A 23,859-nucleotide genomic window follows, 5' to 3' on the forward strand; every position below is an offset into this window, starting at 1 on the left:
TTGTTCTTCTATCTCTGTATTTGAACCCTAATTTTTTTAAAATGCTGAACATTTTATTCCAGTCTACGTTATCGAATGCCTTTTCTAGGTCTATAAACGCCAAGTATGTTGGTTTGTTTATCTTTAATCTTCCTTCTACTATTAATCTGAGGCCTAAAATTGCTTCCCTTGTCCCTATACTTTTCCTGAAACCAAATTGGTCTTCTCCTAACACTTCTTCCACTCTCCTCTCAATTCTTCTGTATAGAATTCTAGTAAGATTTTTGATGCATGACTAGTTAAACTAATTGTTCTGTATTCTTCACATTTATCTGCCCCTGTTTTTTTTGGTATCATGACTACAACACTTTTTTTGAAGTCTGACGGAAATTCCCCTTTTTCATAAATATTACACACCAGTTTGTATTATCTATCAATCGCTTCCTCACCTGCACTGCGCAGTAATTCTACAGGTATTCCGTCTATTCCAGGAGCCTTTCTGCCATTTAAATCTTTTAATGCTCTCTTAAATTCAGATCTCAGTATTGTTTCTCCCATTTCATCCTCCTCAACTTCCTCTTCTTCCTCTATAACACCATTTTCTAATTCATTTCCTCCGTATAACTCTTCAATATATTCCACCCATCTATCAACTTTACCTTTCGTATTATATATTGGTGTACCATCTTTGTTTAACACATTATTAGATTTTAATTTATGTACCCCTAAATTTTCCTTAACTTTCCTGTATGCTCCGTCTATTTTACCAATGTTCATTTCTCATTCCACTTCTGAACACTTTTCTTTAATCCACTCTTCTTTTGCCAGTTTGCACATCCTGTTTATTGCATTTCTTAATTGCCGATAGTTCCTTTTACTTTCTTCATCACTCGCATTCTTATATTTTCTACATTCATCCATCAGCTGCAATATATCGTCTGAAACCCAAGATTTTCTACCAGTTCTCTTTGTTCCGCCTAAGTTCGCTTCTGCTGATTTAATAATTTCCTTTTTAACATTCTCCCATTCTTCTTCTACATTTTCTACCTTATCTTTTTTACTCATACCTCTTGCGATGTCCTCTCAAAAATCTTCTTTACCTCCTCTTCCTCAAGCTTCTCTAAATTCCACCGATTCATCTGACCTTTTCTTCAGGCTTTTAAACCCCAATCTAACATTTCATTATCACCAAATTATGGTCGCTATCAATGTCTGCTCCAGGGTAAGTTTTGCAGTCAACGAGTTGATTTCTAAATCTTTGCTTAACCATGATATAATCTATCTGATACCTTGCAGTATCGCCTGGCTTTTTCCAAGTGTATATTCTTCTATTATGATTTTTAAATTGGATGTTGGCAATTACTAAATTATACTTCGTGCAAAACTTTATAAGTCGGTTCCCTCTTTCATTCCTTTTGCCCAGCCCGTATTCACCCAATATATTTCCTTACTTGCCTTTTCCAATGCTTGCATTCCAATCTCCAACTATTAATAAATTTTCATCTCCTTTTACGTGTTTAATTGCTTCATCAACTCTTCGTATATACACTCTACCTCATCATCATCATCATGGGTGCTTGTAGGCATATAGACGTTAACAATCGTTGTCGGTTTAGGTTTTGATTTTATCCTTATTACAATGATTCTATTGCTATGCGTTTTGAAATATTCTGTTCTCTTCCCTATCTTCTTGTTCATTATGAAACCTACTCCTGCCTGCCCATTATTTGAAGCTGAGTTTATTATTCTAAAATCACCTGACCAAAAGTTGCCTTCCTCTTCCCACCGAACCTCACTAATTCCTACTACATCCACATTTTTCCTTCCATTTCCCTTTTTAAATTTTTCAGCCTACCAACCTTTTTTAAACTTCTAACATTCCACGCTCCGAATCGTAGAATGTTATTTTTTAATTTTCTGGTGACCCCTTTCTTAGTAGTCCCCCACCCGGAGATCCGAACGGGGGACTAGTTTACCTCTGGAATATTTTACCAAGGAAGGCGCCTCCATCATTGCTATATGAAAATGCAGAGCCACATTTTCTTAGAAAAAAAGCAGCTGTAGTTTTCCATTACTTTCAGCTGCGCAGTACTCAGAGGACTGAGTGATGTTGATATGGCCGTTTAAGTCATTCTGACTCACGTCCTTAACAACTACTGAAAGAGCTGCTGCCCTCTTTCAGGACTCATTCCTTAGTCTGGCTCTCAACAGATACCTCTCCGATATGGTTGCACCTTTGGTCCAGCTACTCTGTATCCCTGAGCACTCAAGTCCCCTCACCAACGGCAAGGTATCATGATTCATAGAGGAGGGTGTTTTCATATAAAAACCCTAAAACCTCACCAATCTCACATTTTACATGAAATTCATCTCCTAAAGTAGTACCTGTAGACATGCCCATTTTGAATGTTTTACATTTATTAACAGAAGTTTCACTAAAGAACACAAACTAGCTTTTAGTTCATTATTACCTTTGAGAGAATATTTTGCTTTTTAGAAATCCCCATTTGAAAAAAATCACATAGTGAAAGATGTGATAATTTTGTTGTCATATTTATAGCTCATTGTCCCAGAATAGCTATTCTGGGACATGATGTGATTTTCATAAAAATGTTTGAAGATGAATTTTTTGAAAATTATTTTCATAAAATCTTTTTTGAAGTGGTAATCAGTACGTTCACTATAGGATTAATTTTTCACACTGGTCATTCATTAGATAATGAATGTTGCAGAGTAACATTACATCATGTTACTCTACCATTCCCTAATGCCATATTAGTGGTGCACTCGCCACCATTTTCTAAATTATGAGGCCATATAATTTTCTTTTGATGATTGTTTATCATTTGATTACTTTTTCACTGACTACTTTTAGTTAAAAAAATTGAAGATTTTCTAATCCAGTTGTGGAAGTTCTGTTAATTATCTTGACCAATTACTTGAAAATGGGCTTCATTAGACATTAAAAGTCTTTTCAAGGTTTTTGTTTTTATCATAAGTCACTGTTTTTACCAATTGCTTCATTGCAAATCCGTGATGTGTTCCTACCCAATGTTATTTTGTAACTAAATTGGATTGACTGTTGAACAAAATTATGTCAGTAATCTTAACTATGACTTTGACTTGAAAAATTTCAAAATTTCCTGTTGTTTATGTGTGTGTGTGCACGCGTGCGAATGTATAGATGAAAAATTAGATGATTAAAAGTTATATCTCCGCTACTAGTGTGATTCATATGATTTATTTGAAAAGACTAATTTGAAGCCATTTTAAATATATATGAAGGTTAATGAGTCATAATTTTTGGTTTACAAAATGATAATCATGCTTATTTTTTATTTTGTTTGGAATTCTAACATTTCCTGCCTCATTTTAGTCTGTTTAATTTCTTTAGAATATGATTCTGTAAAAGTTTTTTCTAGAAATTTTCTTGAGTTCCAGTTATTTTCTTGGAAACTGAAAGATAGAGCTCTGTCCCTTTCCTCCCACTGGATTGAATAATAAATAAAATCACTTATTTTTCTTGAAAATAATTTGTTAACAAATTTTTTATGGCGTTAAATTATGAGCAGAAGTTGGTGTCATTTTTTTATTTTTCATTATTACGATACACATCTGTACAGTGATACTAATTTCTTTTAAAGCATTATAAAGCTTTCTGTTCATAAATTTTGTCTTTACATCTTGTGCTGAAAATAAGTATTTGGAGATTGATATTTTAACAGTATGTTTGAATTCTTTTTGATGATGGATAAAAATATTTTTGCTGTTTTTTTTCATTGAGTATTTTTTTGTTCATAAAATATTTCATGATGGAATACTATTTTTTTAATGCTGTTTTCATTATTATTGCAGATTTATAATACTTTCTACATAAAAACTATATGGAATGATTTGTGTTTACATTTCTATGCTTTTTTTTACAACCCTAATAAAATATAAATCTGCTTCGGCCATAAATAACATACATAAAACCTTATTTTAGTTGAGATTTCATTTTTTAACCTAGAAATGCAGTTTTTTTTTGGATGAGGTATTTAAAATTTACATTATGTAAATATAGAATATGTAAAGATTTATGAAGTATATACATATTATTTTCAAAAAGTAGCAGAATATTTAAGAATATTAATACATTCATCGAAATCAAATCTTCAAGTACTAGCCTTATTTTCTCTTAAAATTTATTGCATTACATAAATAACTAAATTCAACAAAACATTTAAGGACAAAATTTTGGTGGTATAAAAGTAATGAACAATTCAAAAATTTGTAGAAAATCGTATACAAAAAAAAATTTTTAATATACACTAATGTATAAAAAAACCTGCACTGAAATATAAAAATTCGATTCTCAGTAAATATCGGCAAACATTCTACTGGCACATACCTGAAACAAATTTACCTAAACTGCATTGTATATGGGTGTATCTCAGAGCAGCAACATCTCACTTAAGGGAACGTTTCAGTAGACATGCCAAGTCATCCTTATCTGATCTAAAATATCAAGCCACTTCTGAGTAGAGTAATTCATCATCAGCTTACAGTTTGTTCTAGGGAATTTAATGTTGTCTCCAGCAGGCTAGTCTTCATGTCTGCAGCCTTTTTCTAGAGTAGGATTTTGTGGGGATTTATTTAATGACTTTGGTGTTTAGGAGATCAGCATCTTCTTAACTAACATAATAGTGAGAATAGATGTGTAGTATGATGTCCTGCCTATGCTTTTTGTAATACTTGTTTGGTTGTTAAACTGCTTGTATTTTGTAAATCCAAATTTCATTTATTATATGGTATGGTGAAATGGTAATTACATATAGGAAAATAATTCATTATATTTAGTAAAACTGTTCAAATTAAACAATTCCTGATATTTGGTCTTTCATTTTGAGTCGGCAATTGTAAGGTTGTTTTCATGAGGAAATAGTATAAAGTGTTACTGGGGTGATGGTAAACTATCATGATCAGAAGGAGTTTCGTTTTCCTTGAGTAGGTATCTTGGAAATTGAATGAACTTTTGCCATAACCAGGTCTACTGTGTTACATTTACACCTTCTAATAACTGATGAGAATCTAATATTATCACATCCCAATATTATTAAATTTAACTATTATTTATTTATATTAACAAAAAAATAATATTAAGTTGTTTACTTATAAGTAGGTTATTAATTGTTTTTCTTGTTGCTGCTTATGCCTGTTATATTGTGAGGTAGTTGATACACTCAGAAGTTGTAAGTCACAGAATGGTTTTACTAATCCAGCTTTTGACTAGAACTATTTTTTTATATCAGTTATAAACATACCGTATTTATTCAAGTACCCCCACCCACAAATAAGCCCTGCACCATGATTTTCCGGACTGAAAAAAAAAAAGAGTATATACCGGTATTTTGAAGTGCAACAGATATGATAAAAAAATATGTAGATAGGAAATATTCAGAAAGTAAAGCATTTAATTCGTTCATTTAAATCACAATATTAATATTACATTAACAATTAATTACCGTAAATTCAGAATCAGTAGGCCAGTAAAACAAAAAGAAAGTATCATGTTGATAAGGATCATTTTCATTACACCTTTTAACATGGGATTTTATTTTTAATTAATCACTGTCAATGTTTGTAGAAGATACCGGTAGTCTCCATGTCGCCTTGCCAAAGGTGATCGCTTCACTACCATCAACTTCATTAGATATTCCAATTTTTTAAAACTTTTCCTTACTAATTCCGTGGAAATACCTTCCCAAGCATCTTTTATCCAAACACAAATCTGGTTAAAATCTGGGTGATTGATTCTTCCTGTAGGCGTGAGAATGAAATTTTCATCAGCCATCCGTTTACTGTACAGTTGTTTTAATGCAGATTTGAACGGTTTATTAATGCAGACATCTAGTGGTTGCGATAGAGATGTCAATCTGCCTGGAATTATTACTTGGTCTGTCATACCCTTTTTTAAAATGTCTTTCACATTATCAGTCGTGTGCCCCTGATAACTATCTATTACTAGCATACCGGTATTTTTTTATTAAGTAAATCTGATCGCTTTTGCCCTACACACCTGATCCAATCTAAAATTAAGGTTTCGTCCATCCAACCTGATTTCTGTGCTCTGATAATAATTCCATTTACTTGTATGGTAGGAAGAGTTTTTCTTTTAAAAACAATGTACGGAGGTTATTTTGATCCATCAGAAGTAATGCAAAGCATAACACTACACCTTTGTTTTTCATTACCACCAGTGCGAACACTTTTTTCACCTTTTTTGTTTACGATTTTATCAAATGGCATTTCAAAATATAGGGGGGGTTTGATCAGCATTTCCTGTTTGAGAAGGTAAATAGCCTTTATTTTTTCTAAGATTTATTATGTATTTGTGAAAATGTAATTTTTTTGCACTTCCACAAGAGTGGAAGTCGTTGAGAAATGGTCGTCTTTCGTCTTATTGATAAATCATTTCGTGCAAAAAATCATATTATTCATCCATGGTTTGCTTTAAAATCAACTTTATTCAATGGTTTAGCGATTTCACGAGCATATGATTGACACATTTTTATCGTGACAGCATAACCGCATTTCCTTTTTTCCATAACAAAGTCATACAGTGTTTTTTCTATGTCTCTGTATTTTGGTTTTAAGCCACGAAAAGTCCTTTTATTACCAGTGCCTTTCACCAGAAGTTGTTTCTTCTACACCAGTCGCGAATGCAGCTTTCATCTACGTCAAATTTTCTTCCTGCTGCTCGATTTCCAATTTTTTCAGCCTCTTCTCTAATGCACAGTTTTTCATTTACTATAAAAGATCGTAGATGCTGTCCTTTTGTACTCATTTTAATGCCTTAATTAAAATAAATCACTGTATTATTAATCTTTACAAGATAAACTAAACAGATAAAATGCACATAACTGTTCACATATACAAACAGTACAATAACTATGGCAAATAGACAAGACGACGATGGGTAATATACTGTAACTGTAGTCTCATTAGAACCGGATGCATCCTATACAGACTGAATCAGTTTTATAAAAATACTGTAACTTCGTTCGTATCAATAATATGAACAGGATGTTAGTAATTAAGGATGTATTCTGTATAAGCAGCATCCGATATTGATAAATGAAAGCCTAATGTAACTATATTTATGTGATTGAATTTAGGTACTTTTAAGAAAACGTTTACTTTACATAAATTATCCTGGCTAAAGGCTATATTTCAAGTAAGCCCCGCACCCTTATTTTTTCTCTCCAATTCCAAGAAAAAAAGTGCGGGGGGTACTCGAATAAATACAGTAAATAAAATGGATTATATTGGAGTTGTGGCACTATGTGCAACGTATGGAGTCCAATTAGATTTTTGTATTTCAGACATAATATAAATATATACAAATGATTAAAATATCCAATGGTGATTTAAACTAAGTAGAACTAAGTAGATAATTTAAAATGTAAACTTATGGTGACATTTTTGTGCCTTATAGAAAATAATGAATAAAAAATTTGCTGCTAAACTCTTTGTCCTGTACTAGTGAATATGTTAATGACATTAGAATATAATTTTTGTTAATAATTGCTATTTTTATGATTGTTATATTTTTTAACCGTTTTGAATTATATTTGCATTTTTTTTATAGGATACAATGTATCACTATTGATAAGTTTAGAAAATATCCCCTCAGATTGGGAGGATTTAGTTACAAAAATTGGATTGTTAAAAAGAAATTGTTTTGCTTCAGTTTTTGAAAAATATTTTGATTTTCAAGAAAGAGGGGAAGAAGGCCATAAAAGAGCAGTAATCAATTATAGAAGTGATGAAACTATGTAAGTAAAGTTTTATATTTGTGTGCAAATAAAGATCTGTGCTACTTAATATTATCTTCAATAATAAATTAATTCATCAAGCCCATTTTAGCTGTGTGATTCAAACATATTGAAATAGTTTTGTTATCACATTCATAATGGGAAAAAACTACACTGTAATTACTGTTTTTTAAGACATTATTTGTTGCTGTTATTGGTTTGACAAATATTGTCCCAACATTTTGGAGTGAGACATATGAATGTCTCATTGCTCTGTGTTTTAATGTAATGCAATAATGCAATACTTCTGTTTCAAAAGATGGTGGAGTTGATGATGTTGATGGTTTCAAGGAAAATTGTGTTAGGTTCAGTTAAAAACAGTCAAAAAGGAGGATTTTTCTCTCCTTTTATCTGGAGATAAAAAGAAAGGCTGAGGAGGATAAAAGAATTTAAAATAAAGTACATTGTTTTTGAGAAATATGGGTAGTGTGTATATGAGCTGCCATAACCTCTAATGTTGTAGACAGATTAACATAGCCATAAGTCATCTGAGAACAGCACAGCCATTCTGAAAAAAGTATGGACAAAACATTTTGTAATCTTTGTAATCTTGTAGCAAGACACAAGTTGCTGCTGAATGTGACACAGCTGTTCAAGCCACCTAAACATCTATGCTAGGCTTAGTAGGAAAAGTAAAGAGTAATGTGGTTTACTGTGGTTACTTTTTCACTGAGCAAAATATACTGTTCCAGAACAGTAAATGTATACAGTCAAAGCGATGGGGATATTGGGTTCAAATGATACCTTCACTTTACTTCAGGGACTGCTGTATAGTAAACATCATTAAAGTTGGAAAAAGCAACTCTTGAATTATATTTTTTTAAATGTAGTGTCTATAGAAAAAGTGCCTTTGAGTAACTTCTAGAATGTTTTACTCATTTTGTGTTGAATGCCATCTTTAGAAACCCCCCAATAAAGGGCTTTATTTCAGGAATGTATCTTTCCATGCATTCTATAAAGAATATTGTGGAAATTGTGTTATCTTTAAAGCTTTTCTTTAATGTACTGAATAGTTCCTTTTACTGTTAAGGAGAATAATCATGCATAAAAAATAGCAGAAGGCACAATACAATTGTTTCTTTGTACTCAGGTTATAATGAATCTGAAAGTCAGTGGGATAATTTCTGTATTTAGCATTTCTTACTATCTTTTAAACTTTATTTTGCAGTTTTATTTATATTGGCTAATATTCTTAGATTCATAGATCCTACTATAGAGATAGCTACAGAAATATTAATTCATATATAGCTTCAGTCCTAGTAGCCATCATTTGACAAGAAACCAGTTTGTTTACTGAAGAACTCAAACTGGTTTAGAAACCAGTTTGAGTTCTTAACCAGTTAAGGAAACTTTATGCAATTAACTATTAACTTTTAATAAATATGAGAAACATATGGAAATTAGTATCTATTTTATAAAAAGGAAGTAATGAATAAAAATCTCTATAACAGGTTTCTTATTTTATTTATACATACATTAATTTATTTTTCCATGTAGTCTTCGTGAACATTATTTATGCACATACAATAATGTATAACAAGTTTCTGTACCTTTGCCTTACTCACTGGTTGGTAATTCATTATTTATCATTGTGACTGCTTCCTTTACCCTTTTACCTTTTGTGAGGTATATTCCTGAGTTCATCAGTTTTGTGAAATGGTGGAATTTGTAGCAGGTTATAGTTGGTTTGTGGTGTGAGGCTGGGTATTATAAGAATGATCATTCTGATACAAAGGCCTTTCATGTGATTCTAAATTGCCTGTTGCAATTATTTCCATGCATTAAGGTAGCTTGTGTGAGACAGTAGTGATTATTTTTGTCTTCTTGAACTTCATCTCCTTCCTTGTTTATTACAGGCAACAATTCATTATTACTGTATCTCTGGTGACATACAATTTATATAAATCTCAGAACTTAAAAGTAACTTTTCTTAATAAAAAAATAATAAATAAAATATCTCAACATAACAAGCACACTAAACAATTAAATACAAAACTGCATACATTGATGTTTTATTATAGCAACTATTAGCTGTTTTGACTGTTGCAAATAAATCAATAATATTGAAAATAACATTTAAAAAATTGTTAATATTATATTCTTATTATTTCTTAAACCATTGTAAAGTAGAAGAAAGTAAATAACTTAATCTATGATTACAACCTTACCAAAAAGAAAGTATAGCACCCATACAATTTGCATCATGCTAATAACTCATGCATAGAACTGTAAAGATTTTTGCATCCCTTATATAAATAGTGACAATTTTTTTAATTTTATTGCGAGACTTGTAGACATTTTCGTGGATTCATTAACCGGGCAACACCAATCTTGTCAAATAAATTTATTGAAATGATGCGGCACATAATCCATGTAACATCTGTATACCCATTTCATTCATCACCATTATTGTACTATTGATTCAGTCATTGTGTCGTCATGGACTCCAATTAGTCAATTATTCTCACTTAGCAGTGATGTATTTTTTGAATTAAGAATTTGAATAACTGATCTTACTTCATAAGCCATGGGGATTTTCAATTTTATTTTTAGACATGAAATTTTTTAAAGTTGCTAAATGGGGTCATTGATCTGATTGCTAGTGTACTACTGCCAAATAGGTATTACTTTAAATTTATCTGTGATTTAGGAATGATGTCATCTTGAAATGTTATGTGTCAGTTGTAATCAAACATTTAATTTGATGCTAGATTACTTCTTAAAGATATTTAGAATGTGAATAAGTTGTTTCTAACTAAAAAAAATATGGAAAAGTTTCAGAAATTAAGTAATGTATATATTTCTGTTTAAATATTATATACTCAGAATCTTTATACCTGAATTTTGTCAATGATTGGTTTACAAATAATTTATTGTAAACATTTTTAGGTGTTAATTTATTAATTTAGTTAGATAATTTATTTTTCTTTGATTGAAAAATTTTACCTTTTGTTACTTCATTTGTTTTTTCAGGTATGTCGAGGCAAAGTCAGATAGAGTGACTGTAGTGTTTAGTACAATTTTTAAATGTGAAGATGATGTGATCATAGGAAAAGTATTTATGCAAGAGTTCAAGGAGGGTAGGCGAGCTAGCCATACAGCACCTCAAGTTCTTTTTAGTCACAGGGAACCACCTCTTGAATTACAGAATACTGATGCTAGGGTCGGCGAAAATATTGGATATATAACATTTGGTAATTATTTGTTGCAGTGATTAGTTTATCAGTCTTATTGAAAATAAATTATTTATGACCTAAGTGCTTAATATCCTGTTAAAAGAGCATACTTTTCATTTTTATGAGATTATCATTGGTCGTTTTTACTAATAAAACCTTATGCCCTCCTAAGAATTCACATATATGAAAATTCTTTTTTTTACCTACAGTGAGTATTGCAGAGTATTCTTTTTTAAAAAGTACATTTAATTTACAAATTTGTAATTGTTCATTTTTATGAAGCTTGTATTTATTATATTGAGTATTGGATGCCCTTTGTATTCTTTACAGTGACATCTATAGTCCTCACCAAGCCAGAAATAAGTTAGAAAGGAGGTGATGATGTTTTAACAGTTTGCTCTCATTAGATTAAGGAAGGGGTAATGATCAGCCCAATGCATTACTAGTTGTGTTAATTTTTAACATTATTGCTCATAAAGTCATTCAATTTTTAAACAAGAAAGTGTCTTCCACTTAGTAATTTAGTTAATTCGAGGTTATAGTTCATTCCTTTCTGAATTAACATTCTTTGTGAAATTTTGTTGTAGTTCATAAAAATTTTAAAATTCTAAATCTTGCACCCTCAGATAGGAAAATAAACCTTCATGTAAGGAATAAAGGCATAACAAACTGGGAAGCACGTAATGGGCATAATATATTATGTACAGAAAAAATCTGAAGAAGCCTTCAAGTAATAATCCTTTTAAAAAAAAACCTCCCTGTTATGATGCACAGTATGTTAAATTGTCTGTGTTTCAACCTCAGTTTGGTTGAGGTTGAAAACAAAGCAATATTGTAATAATGTAATGTGATGAAATTCACTACAGAAATTAAAAGTAACTATTGTACAAAATATGATGTATTATATAGACTGCATCGCATACTGCTCGATCATTTGATGCAGTTACACCCTTGTGAAAATTAATTGAACAAATACAATATTTCTGTATTTCATGGTTGTTCAACTTGCTTTCAATTGTTCCTCTTCAAATTTTAGTTGAATATTACTTACAGAACTTTTAGAGGTTAGTTTGTAGTTTAGTATTCGCATCTTTTTTTTTTCACTGTTAGTCTTTTCTGTGTTTTTGTATAATTTTGTTACGTGAATACAGATTTTTTAATAATGGTGGAACATCTAGGAAGAAGAAGGGTGTTTAGAGTTGTGTTATATGAAAACAATTCCTTTACTCAACAAGATGTATAAAGTATACTTGATTGCATGGTCCCTGTATGATGTCACCATGGACTGTGATTATGACCAGAAATAATTTTTTTCTATGTTGAATAGAAAATATAGTGATCTTAGCAGAAACGATAATAGTAATTAATTTCTTAATATCAACAATTAGAATAATCTTCATCGATATAACATTTTACTGAATTTAACCTTGTATTATACAAATGACATTTTCCATAGTGTTGCATTGGTTAAAATTTCTTGAAGAAAATTGCATTACTCTGTAAAAAAATTTTGAAGAAAAAGTAATATATGATTAAAAATAAGTCCAATTTGTGAAGAATAGCTAATTTTAATAAACTTATTAATTTTTTTTATTCGTTATTTTTTTATCTGCTTTATAATATTTCAAAATAGAAAGTTTCCCTTCAACATAATGTTCTTTCAAGGATTTTGTTTTTGTAAATCTATGTTTATAATAATTGCTAAAATTAGGTAATTCTGTTTAAGAACCTTTAAGTTTCTATGGCATGAATTTTTTTTTAAATACTTAATTTTTGTAGTTAGCAAATAAACATTTTTTTTTTTATTATAAAATGGAGAGTATAGTAAATGAAAACATTTTTATATGATTGTGTTTATTCTATAATGAATACTCATAATTTTGTTAAATTATGTATTTTCTATAATTACACTTTCATTTTATATCAATACACAATTCTGTTAAAAATGATGAAATAAACACATATATTTTCTTAAATAAAAATGTTGAGCTTAATTGAGATCTGGTCTAGTATTGAAAGCTTAAATTATCATTTATTAACTACAAAAATAACAAAATAAGTTTGAAGAAAAAATTTCTCACTTGTGAGAACTTTTATTTTTATTCATGTTGTTAAAATTCTCACTGGTGAGAATTTTTTTCCTTCAACTTTTCGCTAGAGAAAAATTTCTAAAAAAATATTTGCTACTTAGAATAGTTTACAGTCAACACATTAATTTAGTAAGTTAAACACACTAGTTTTTTAATCCAGTCTTTATAAGTTTATTTTAACTCTTTAATCTAGGAAAAGATTTTTGGCAGGAATTATCTTTATAATGGTATAACCATTAAATATTAATTATTGCAGGCTGTTAACTGTATCAAATTGTATCAGGCTGTAAAATTTAATCAAATTTTTCTTAATATTTATTCTTGTACCCTTTCAGTTTACATGCCTGTAGAAAATCTTAAAGGTGCAGTGTGTGATCAGAGAGTGTTTGTTTATGCAACTACTCTTTTTCTTCTTTTGAGGTTGCTGTTGGAAGTAATAAGTCATGAGCTTGAGTAAAGCTTTGAGAATTCTGGTGTTTCTGTACATACTGCAATTTTTTTTAAACTATGTTAATAGTTTATTTGAGCATTATTTTTTGCTTTCCTAACATTGTCACTCTAAAGTTGTAGTTGATGTATTTTGGAGTACCTCCATTCTCAAAACTACTCTTAGCACTAATGTATTATGTTAAAGACTGACAATGCTAGGAAAGGAGAAAGTAATACTCCAAATCATTATCATAATAGGATTATGATAATCCATAATCTAGGATAATGATAATCCTAGCGGAAATATAAAAATTGTAGAAATTTATATGATATTAATCTTTTATTGGTCAGTAACAAATCTTATGTAGAATAAGACGTCAAAACTTAAAAACAAAATAATAAAAAATATATATAAATGGATGCACATGCTAAAGAAAATTATATATTATATAAATTTATATAAATAAAATTATAATTATATATATATATATTTTCATTTTTATTGTTTTAAATGTGACAGCAACTGGAAAAAATTTCTAATGATGAATTTTAATTGCTTAAATTAAGTAAAATATTTTAGTTTAGAAATATCACATTCTTTTCAGCTTAATAAAATTCACCAATCTTAAGTGTTTTTGCATTCGTTGAGTATATTAAGGTATAATTTGGTGGCTACTGGATCACCTAATTCAGGTGTGATTATTAGTAAGATCTGACATTTTTTTCAACTATTTGTTTATCATATCTTCCTGCTTAAAATACTTGTTTAAGATAAAATAAAAAATTTTTATAAAAGACTCAACCTCTATGGCTGATTTCAAAGTCCAGAGTTTTAAAGTTCAAAACTTAGTAAAGGCAGATATTTTTATAAGGATTTGAATTCTAGGTTGTGGATTCCAGTGTTCTTTGGTGGTGGGTTTCAATTAACCATGCATCTCAGGAATGGTTGACCTGAGACTATAAGACTATACTTTTACATTCATACATATCATCCTCTGAAGTATGATAATTCCGGTTGGCTAAACAGAAAAAGAGAGACCTTCATGGTTGAGTAGATAACTTCTCAGGTTTTGTTTGGAGTTCCTAAGTGCAAATCCTGGTCAGGTGTGGCATCCACCGTGCTAATGACCGAAGCTCTTTATGACTGCTCTTTCATAAAAAAAATTAAGAATAATCGTTTACTTTTGAAATTAAATTTGCTAAGCCCCAATCTAGAAATTTCCATTGAAAAGAACTACATTTCCCTTGACTTGTGTAACACAGTAAAACACATAATGCGCTTATTAAATAGCTGAATACTTGGTTGTTTTATTAGCCATCCTCTTCTGCCAAAAAGTACAGCTTTGAATTGAAATGTATACGTGTGGATCATAAGAATTCACTGTATTTGTGACTAATGCCTTAAGAGGTTCACCAACCTACAGCCACATTGTTGTATTCATGCTAGTGTGTCTTGCATTTATAGTAGAAAGATTGGAACATAAAAATTCAATTCTAATTATAAAGTCACCTGTAGGAAATTAGCTTAAGATAATTTCAGTTAAGATAAATTTTTGATTAATGCAAAATGAACACCAGTGCAACCAACAACAAGTAGCACACCAGACCAATTTTTTCTTTTATTTTTTTATTAGATTTACAAAAAAAAAAAAAAAATACTAAACATGTAATACTGTGTTTTTCAGAATGATTATCGGGATTTTAAAGTTGGAAATATTTATTAAGTTTTTTTACTTTGATAAATTATACATGAAATGAAAGAGCAACTCAAACAGTTTTTCGTATAAATGTTCAATGTGAGCACCATTTGTCACAAATGGAGAGAGTTCATCCCTTCCAAAAATAAGGAAAATAGGAGAGTTCATCCCATACTGTAGTCAGAAAGTCTAAGTAACTGATGCAACAGCTGCTTAAATCTTGTGTCTCAAATTGGGTTGGTCAGCTGATAAAGGTGGCACATACACTTGATCCTACAAAAGAAAAAATTGCACAGGGTCAGATTGGGCGAAAGTGGAGGCCACGGCTAACAAGCTTTGTCATCTGGTCCCCACCGACCAATGCAGCACTCTGGAAGAATTTAACATTCAACCAATCACATATAGTGTTATGCCATTGAGGAGGTGCACCATCTTGTTACTAAGTAAAGTTCTGTGGTTCGTATTGCAGTTGAGGAAAGAGCGATAGTTGTAGCATATCAAGATAGTTCATTCCAGACACACTTGCTTCTGCAAAAAAAGAACGGGCTGTAAACTTGCTGTTGGAATATGGCACAAGAACATTCCGTTTTGGGGAGTCTCATTTACATTGCAACATTTCATGAGGATTTTCTGATTTCCAGATATGCACATTAGAAGTGTTTATTTTTCCATTAATATGAAATGTTGATTCGTCACTGAATATGACACGAAAAAGAAAAACTTCATTGTCATGGTACATCATTTCATTTGTGAAGCTAGCATGTAAACCATTTTCTGTAGGCTTTGGGGCTTGTAACTGCTATAAATGATATAGACGCAGTTGTAAGCGTTTCCTTAAAATCCTCCAAACAAATGTCACTGGAATTGCTAATTCGAATCTAGCTTTCCTAACAGATTTCGTAGGATTATGCACAAAAAAAAGACTCTCTTACATGTTCAACATTGTCTTCGGACACTCTGTTGTCCTGTTTTCTTCTCTTTACATATACAGACAGTGGTTTCAAATTGTTTATTCCATCTCTGAATGTTAATGTAACTCGGGGAATCACAACGGAACTTCAAACAAAGTGCAAACTGTAATTAAGGATTCACAATTTTCAGACTGTAAAACACAACGCTAAAAATTATTGTTTACTTTTCCATTAACATGAAATATTGATTTGTCACTGAATATGAATTTAAAGCATTCTAGAAAAAATTGTGATAGTTTTATAGCTGCACAACAGGTTGAAAACATTTCAGGATCTATCAGAATAATGTGGTGTGTTACCCCCTTGCTATTAAAGTCTGGATGCAAAATTTTGAAGAAACTAGTTTCTTTCAAGTTTCAACAAGAAGCCTCCATCTAAATAAAAAATACTTATACATGAAAACACAAGCCTCCATAAGAAATACATTGTTATTAAGCTCCAAATGGTTCAGTGTCAGCACCAAATGGTCTTGGCTCATTGAATACCATTGTTTGAAGGATTTACATGTGGGTTATTCATATAAATTAAAGTAATACAGGTATTAATTGATGCATATTGAATTAATTGTATGATTTTAAACCAATTATTTTAATTCTGTGATCAGTAATAAAACATTATGTACAGTATTTAAAGTGTTGAATTATGGTAAGAACTGGTGAATCATTAAAGCATTCTGATATTGGGAAAAAAACTCTCTTGAAATGCGTCAAGAACTACTTTAAAAGCCACATGGTGTGAAATAGCAAGCTCTGGAATAATTTGTCAATATTTCTTTGAGAACTGTGATGGGAATGCTACTATCATGTCAGAGCAATATACCAACGATTGAAGAATTTTTGTCTCAAAGATTGAAGAATAGCAGAGAAACTTGAGATCATATCAAGACACATGATTTTAAATAGAATGGGGTGTTTAGTTTTATAGCTAGGCAATTGAATGTAATTAAATTATTGTTTATAGACAATGTTGCCTCCAGACACAGTGATATTCATTGGCCTTTGAGATCACAGGATTTCAAAGCATGCAATTTTTCTTGTTTGAAAAGTCAGGTGTACAAATACTTTACTCATTGCATAACATTTACTCCAAAATTTGTCATCTTTTACTTTTCTGCGACTTAGTGAAACAATTTAATATGATTAAAAATTGTATTTGTATGATTAAAGATTATATTTCTCATCAAGTCTTATTTTTAATTTTGTGTTGTGCTCTTATGTGGTTCAATGCTATCTGTTTTTTGTCCTTTAGTTGATTTTTTTAAGCTCATAGGTTATGATTTATTTTTCAAAATAAGTTTAATGTGTTGGATTGTATATACTTTGTATGTATCATTATACAAAGAACTTTTAAGTTTTGAGGTCAGTAGCAAGATTACCCGATTCAATTTTTAAGTTTTTAATTGTCCAAAATGATGTTTTCTCTTTTAATATAAAATTTTTAAATAGTTTGATTGAGGATTGATGTTGTCTTTGTTTTTAGTGTTTTTTCTTAAAGAGTATGTCTAAAAAGTTCCTGAACTAAATTTCTGTAGCCTATAGAAGTAGCGCCATCTCTCGGACAATCAAGGAGTTATGTTGTAGTGGTCGTCTGACAAGTGTGTGAACATAATTTCATAATGTTCTGTCACTCCAGTCTGAAGTTATATTCGGCAGTGTACATTGTGTTAAAAATAACCTTGTTTGAGCTTGCGAATAGAACATCCCAACCCCATAGGGGAAGACCACCCGCCTTGTGACACTTTCTAGTTGTCACACCACCCCTCCTGTTCCTAGCCCTGATGGGCTTTAATGAGAGTCATCTTTCGCCCTCTAACTTTTTACATCTCATGGTAATAAGCCAGGCCTCGTTGGGATGCCACCAATGTAAATATGTAAATACCTCGGTAGACATTTACATCGGTGATTTTAAAACTCAGCTTTTGCTTCGCTGTATGCCTCATCCGGACATTTTGAATATCTTAAATCATTGCCCTCTAAACTAGCTAACTGAGTTTGCGGAAGCACGAACCCTGCGCCTAGTTCTACTTTTTATTTGAGCCAGTTTCTAGTAAATGTCTCGAAATACGAGGTAATTTAACAAAAACATACCACCAGAAATGTTGTTTGCAATAATGAAATCTTAGTTCCCTTAGTGAACTCAACTTCGGTTCATATCCCTGACTTTGTTTAATTATGGACTCTGGTCTGGTCTACCAGGGAGAGGCGGACAGACCTACTCCCATTCAGCTCCATCGCAGAGTCCTGTGTGACATTTACTTAATTTTGACAATCGTCGAGATGCCGCTACACCTCACAGCTGCATGGCAACCTATGCCCTTGACAGTGCAGTACCATTACACCGACAGCTAAAGAGTAAAAATAATCACCAAAAATTTAATCTAACCATGGCTCGATGCCAGCACGCGCCTACTTTTGGCCAATCAACTGCCCAGTTGGTCGCTAGCCACCTGTGGTGCTACTCTATACCCCTTTGGTCATCCTGCTCAGGGCGAGGAAGTGAAGGAAGCCAGCTACAATTGTCTATTGTTTGCGGTCAACTGGAAGACTCGCAGATCAAAGGAATCCACTCTCTCGAGTTCTCTAACAATTCTGGTACGATCAGCTTCATACCGGGGACAAACATAGATGACATGGTCCACAGTATCATCGATGCTACACTCTGGACATAAGCCGGAGTCAACCAAACCAAATCTAACCAAACTGTTTCTAAAGGCAGCATGACCTGAAAGGAATTGAGTTGTGTTCTGATTGGGGGAGACCCAACTAATTGCAGCTCCCTAACATTTGGAAAGATACCATGCGTGTATCGTCCCACCTAGCTTGCCAAGAGTCAAAACCTTGGTCTTCAATTTCTTACATATGCCCAGAAGTAAGAAGGCCTTCTTAGAGATGAACCGCTTGTTACGTTCCGTGGCTAGAATATCAAGGGGGTTTAATGCCGGCAATCACAAAAACTGCCTCTCTCGAGACAGTTCTGTAGCCACTGACAACAGCTAACAATAGAAGAAGCTGGGCTCGCAAAAGAATATCCCTATAACACTGGAATTGTAAATGATGAGCCCAGACGGGCGCAGTGTACAACATTATGGTTATTCACAGACACTTTTGTAAAGAATACGCATGGTACGATAATTCAATCCCCAATCAGGATGGATGACTACAGACACCAAAGAAGGCATCAGTATAGCCTTCTTCACAACAAACTGAAGGTGCTCCTCGAATTGAAGACTCTCATCAAGGATGACACCCAGAACTGTTGAATGGTAATACCTAATCAGAAGGCTGTCCATGACAACTCGCAGATGACAGGTTGCTGCTAGATGATCTTTATGAAGCATTATAGTGGTTTTCTCCACACTGAAAACCATCTTATGCTGAAGTCTCCACAACCTTAGAACCTTACATGCCTGAGTGGTTCTGAGCTCTGTCTCTGCATGCGAATTGCCTTCAACCAGCAGCAACCCATTGTCGGCATAAGCCACGATGCAGCAACCTAGGCACTAGGCACCTGCAGTCGCATGAGAGAGACAAACTCAATGACCTAGAACACTGCCCTGTGGACAACCTTTAGACAAGTTCTTTCCTATTTTCGAACCACTGTCATGAAGGAAGACGGTTCTATCACTGAAATAGCTTGAGAGAGTTTTAATCTCATCTAGTGTGTGCCCACACTGCTGAAGTTGAAACAAGGCAGAGGGCCACCACAAGTTATTGAAAGCCCTAGATATGTCCACAAGATACCAAGTATATATTTGCACTCGCTGGACGAAGCCAAATACATCACCCTAAGAATTGCATCCTCCGTGTCCTTGCCAGGGCGGAAACCATACTGATTGTCCATCAGCATTTGGTTAGAAGTTAACCTACTATTGATACGGAGGTACAAGAACTTCACGAAAACCTTACCTGCTACAGGCAAGAGCGTTAGAGGATGTTAAGAACAGTGGTTACAGTGGGATCCTTGTCGCCACTTTTGAAGAGCAATTTCAACACACCACTTACCTTCTCGGTAATTTCAGAAGACAAATTATCAGAGCGAAAACCAACAACTTCTCTGCCTACATGTCGATGATAGAAGGTCTTACCAACCTCGGTATCAACTGGAAGCAGATTGTTCATCAGAAGAGTGAGGACACAATCTTTATCTGTAACAACTCCATCCTGGATTGAGAGAGATGGCAGAAGAATGTCTTTTTCTGCTTATGACCAAGTACTCTGTAGTCAACACCCCATGGGTCCTTGTTTCCTTGCTCTTGTACAAAAGAGCACCAAGAATCACGCTTAGAAGACATAACCTTATGAAAATACTCTGTTCTCTTCTGACGATAATTTGCAATCAAAACAACACGCCGATCAGGATCACCCTCATGCTGTGCGGCTCACCTGAGCCGACCCACAATCCGCTTCATTGCGGTCAAGTCCTGAGTCCTCCAACCAGCTACTCTCTCTTGACCCGTGGTTCTGGGAATTGACTGCTCAGTGGCCTCAACTACCGCAGAAGAAAAATTCTCTGCCAGTTCATCTAAAGGAAAGATTTCATCCAGACTCTGAGCAAAGACTCGAAGTCTGGCTGCAAGAATGTTTGAAAACCTAGGTCAATCTGCATGCCTATGCAGGAAGCACCCCTGCTGAACATGAACGTTCCTCCTAAAGACATCGCACAGCCCATCTACCAAATACCAAAACTATTAGCCGATGATTGCAATAGCGATCATCGGCCAGTTAGGAATCCTACTAGGGATATCTTTATCAATAACATTGATATTGGTACCATGGAAGGTCCTCTGCAAACCAACTACACCGGCAAAGATAGACAATTCGCCAACTACATTAAAAACATCAAAATGATACTGTGCGATGAAACCTTCGATTAATTCACCGTCATCATCCATGATCCCACTGTGCCAAAGAAGCGATTTGGCATTCACATCAACTCCTATAAGAATAGGACGACCTGCTTTGTGAATGGATCAGAGAAGCAGGATAAAACTTTGTGTTCGACTTCAAAAATGTTTGATTGAAACTTATTCTATGATATAGCAAGCATTTGGTGATGAGCCGCATCTCGTACTACAACATACATGTGGTGGAAGTGGTTTAAAGACAGTAGAGAGTTATTGGATGATGATGAATGAAGTGGGAGGCTGTCAACAGCTGTTCATGATGAAAACATTGTGAAAGTGAGCGCACTCCTGCTCAAACAACCTCAACTTATTTTTTGGGCCGTTGCAGAAGAACTAAACATTGTTAAAAATGCGGTACGTACAATTCTAACAAAAAAATGAACTGCTGAAAGGTGTGCTCTCGTTTCGTTCCACACTTCTTGACCGAAGAACAAAAACATGGCTGTCCTTCTTGTACTCAAGACTGTTGAAACTGCCAATTGTGATCTGAATTTTTTGCAAACAATTGTAAATGGGGATGAAAGCTGGTGCTTCATGTATGATCCACAAATGAAGTATCAATTTGCTGCATGGTTGAGTCCTGGAACACAAAGACTGGCAAAAATCAAGAGTGAAAATGATGTAATCTGTACAATTGATTGCATTCTGTGACTTAAAGGTTCATCATGAATTTGTTTCAACTGGTCAAACTGTGAATTTTAAACTCTTTGGAAGTAACGAAATGCCTGATGTGTAGCATTCATCAAATCTGGCTCGAGTACTGGGATCCGCAGTTAGACTCTTGCACGACAATGCCCTTGCACTCATGGCAACAGTTTTGACACATTATACTGCAAATCAAATCACTTTCCTATCCCACCCACCCAACTTGGCTCCAGCAGACTATTTTCTGTTCCGGAAACTCAAGTTGAAGATGAGAGGCCCCTTTTTCGATGACATTCCGGCCATCCAAAGGGCGTGCACCAAGCAGTTAAAGGCAATCCCACGAAGTGATTTCTCCAGAGCGTTTGATGGGCTCTACCAGTGCTGCAACGAGTGTATAACTAGAGAATGGTTCTATGTAGAGGGCTGATGTCAGTAAATTTATTTATCTATAAATTTTTATTTAATTTACTTAGAGAACTTTTCAGACATACTGTATTTGTGCAAAATTTCTCAAAAGATTAAAACAGTTGTATGCGTATCCTTTATTTCTAGGGCATATTTCTGCATCCTTGTTGATAGCTGGGAGGTTATTATATATAACCGTAAATTCCTGAAATAATTAAAGAAAATGGATAATGAAGATTGAAATAAAACTTAACTTTTAATTCTTAAAAATATTATTTACATTCAGTATATTATTAACTACTAATATGACAATAATATCAAGAAAACAAGTTGCATAATATCTTTGGATGATTAAATAACTAATTCTGTGGTGACATCTCTCATATACACTGTTTAAAACAACATAGTTGTCTTGGCTGCAGCAACTGTTATGGTAAATGAACTACATGCATATCTGTATGTTATTATTAGTTTTCAACTGGGTTAATAAAATTTAAAGGCCAGCATTCATATTGATTTACTGCTGAACAGTCAGAACCATCTATCCTTAACTACTATCAGTTTTGTTTTGTATTATTCCATTATTTGTAAAGCTTCTGTAAGTATTATTTCAGTGATGTGTTAAGTAAATAGTACTCTTTTCTAATATATTGTAATTTGTGTTTTAGTTTTATTTCCTAGGCATACAAACCGGACAGCACGTGACAACACAATCAATCTTATCCACATGTTCAGGGATTATTTACATTATCACATTAAGTGCTCCAAAGCCTATATTCATTCTAGAATGAGAGCCAAAACATCAGATTTTCTAAAAGTATTAAATAGAGCAAGACCTGAGCCTAAAAATGTTGAAAAGAAGACAATTACGTAAGTTTTGTATGATGTTTATTTCTTAAACAAAAGTAATCAAAGTACTTATAATTTGATATTAATGGTTATTATAAATATTACTTTATGAAATTAAAGAGTAGTAATCATTTCTTATGTGAGTTGATGTACTCTATGATGTTGCTTTAGTAAAATCTTGCTTATTAAGAATGTTGTCAAATAAAATTCCATTGTGAACTGTACAATATGTAATTTTAACTATTGACTCACTACATTTTTCTACTTAATCTATTTACTGTAACAGGTACTGGTATAGATCCAAAATAACCAGCATTAGTATCATAGATAACATCTTCTAGATAAGCCTTAGAGATATTATTTTTGGATTAGGGATCTGGATTGTCTGGTATTTTTTTACACATTTTCATCTGTAATTTATTTATTGACCAAATGCAATGTAAAATGTTATAATAAAAAAAAAAAAAAAATGTTAAAATAGTAGAAATAAACTTTTAGAATTGAAATAAGATCATAATACTGTAATAAGTTTATGAAAAATGTTTTAAACAGATCTTGTAAAAAGAATTATTATAATTCACAGTATAATGAAATTAATACAATGCAACAACACCAAACATAAAAAGACCACCATTCCATTTATTGGGGATGGTAGAAAACAGAATTTCTGGTATTGGGCACCTGAAAACCGCAAGAACTGCCATCACATATTGATTAAAAAAAAAAGAAGTAAAATTAAGAATAAAGTTATTCTAAGCTAAAAATAAACATATTTTGAAGAAAAATAAATAATTTTCTATATCTTTATCATTTGTTTCTTCAGGGTAGTCTTCTATATCATTTTGATTTGGAATATTCT

At 32.6% G+C, this 23,859-nt stretch overlaps 1 protein-coding gene across 2 annotated transcripts in view; it reads left to right on the plus strand.

Moving 5' to 3' along the window:
- Positions 1 to 23,859, plus strand: part of Arpc2 (Actin-related protein 2/3 complex, subunit 2) — a 63,597-nt gene that overhangs the window by 23,304 nt on the left and 16,434 nt on the right. For both annotated transcript variants that reach the window (XM_075382031.1, XM_075382032.1), the window contains exons 4-6: positions 7,610 to 7,796; positions 10,809 to 11,029; positions 22,820 to 23,021. In XM_075382031.1, coding sequence (XP_075238146.1) covers positions 7,610 to 7,796; positions 10,809 to 11,029; positions 22,820 to 23,021 — 610 coding nt within the window. The remainder of the gene's footprint in view (positions 1 to 7,609; positions 7,797 to 10,808; positions 11,030 to 22,819; positions 23,022 to 23,859) is intronic.

This window comes from Lycorma delicatula, chromosome 1 (assembly GCF_047948215.1).
Source record: "Lycorma delicatula isolate Av1 chromosome 1, ASM4794821v1, whole genome shotgun sequence".
NCBI classification, from domain to species: domain Eukaryota; kingdom Metazoa; phylum Arthropoda; class Insecta; order Hemiptera; family Fulgoridae; genus Lycorma; species Lycorma delicatula.